Source organism: Cryptosporidium hominis (genome assembly GCF_000006425.1).
Source record: "Cryptosporidium hominis TU502 chromosome 2 CHRO012094, whole genome shotgun sequence".
Taxonomy (NCBI): Eukaryota; Apicomplexa; class Conoidasida; order Eucoccidiorida; family Cryptosporidiidae; genus Cryptosporidium; species Cryptosporidium hominis.
This window is the reverse complement of record NW_666258.1, coordinates 1-863: the sequence shown is the minus strand read 5'-3', so window position 1 is coordinate 863 and position 863 is coordinate 1. Positions and strand designations below refer to the sequence as shown.

General features: G+C 27.6%; 1 protein-coding gene across 1 annotated transcript; it reads right to left on the bottom strand.

Moving 5' to 3' along the window:
- Positions 1-115: 115 nt before the first annotated feature.
- Positions 116-646, bottom strand: Chro.20377 (hypothetical protein). Its single annotated transcript, XM_659768.1, has 1 exon — positions 116-646. One exon carries the CDS (start codon positions 644-646, stop codon positions 116-118), a length of 531 nt encoding a protein of 176 aa, XP_664860.1.
- Between the last annotated feature and the right edge of the window lie 217 nt (positions 647-863).

The following is an 863-nucleotide window of genomic DNA, read 5'->3' as shown; positions in this document are numbered from 1 at the left end:
TAATAATATATAATAAATGTTAGTGAAATAACTTCCCAATAATAAAGAATGGAAACCAAGGACCAAAACCCATCTTGAAAGCAATCATTACCGTTATCAACGAATTTCATAAGNATTAGCCCATTCTATTTAATAATATCTCCATAATCCCAAATATACTGGCTATAATTATTCTAGAATTATCCAAATATTTATAACTATTAATATGACTCAAATCTGATATTCCAAATGAAGCAAAAGCATTTTCTGCCATTACTTTTTGCCAAAAAATTATATCTCCTGACCAAGGCGTAGCTAATCTTGATAATACTGTATCAATTGATTGTACATAAACCAATTCCGGCATATATAAATGAAACTTTGCAAACCCATTTAAAACTATTAGGTTTTCTTCAGAAATTGGTGGATGATTGTCATCCCCAGATTTAGAGTTATTATGATCTGAATTAATCTTTTGTATTGATAAACATCCATCACCACTTAATGGAATAATTTCATCTTGATTTTTTAATCCTTGAATACCATTAATAGTATTAGATCTTGAAAGTAGTCTTGTTAAAAATATTACAGTACGTGTATCATCTCTCAAATCTGCTAAAAATGTTTGTCTGACTATATTTGGTAATGTAAATATATTACCAAACATTGAACCAATATATTGTTGACTTTCAATTCTTTGATTATACCATTTATTAAAATGACTTAATTGATATCTTCTTAATAATATTGTTGGAGCTATATTACATGAATGCTCTGGACAATATAATAATGGTTTACTATTTTCCCAATCAACAATACAATCTTTTCTGGACGATGCGCAATTAATATGATAAGAATGACTACATTGATTATTATGGCATAGT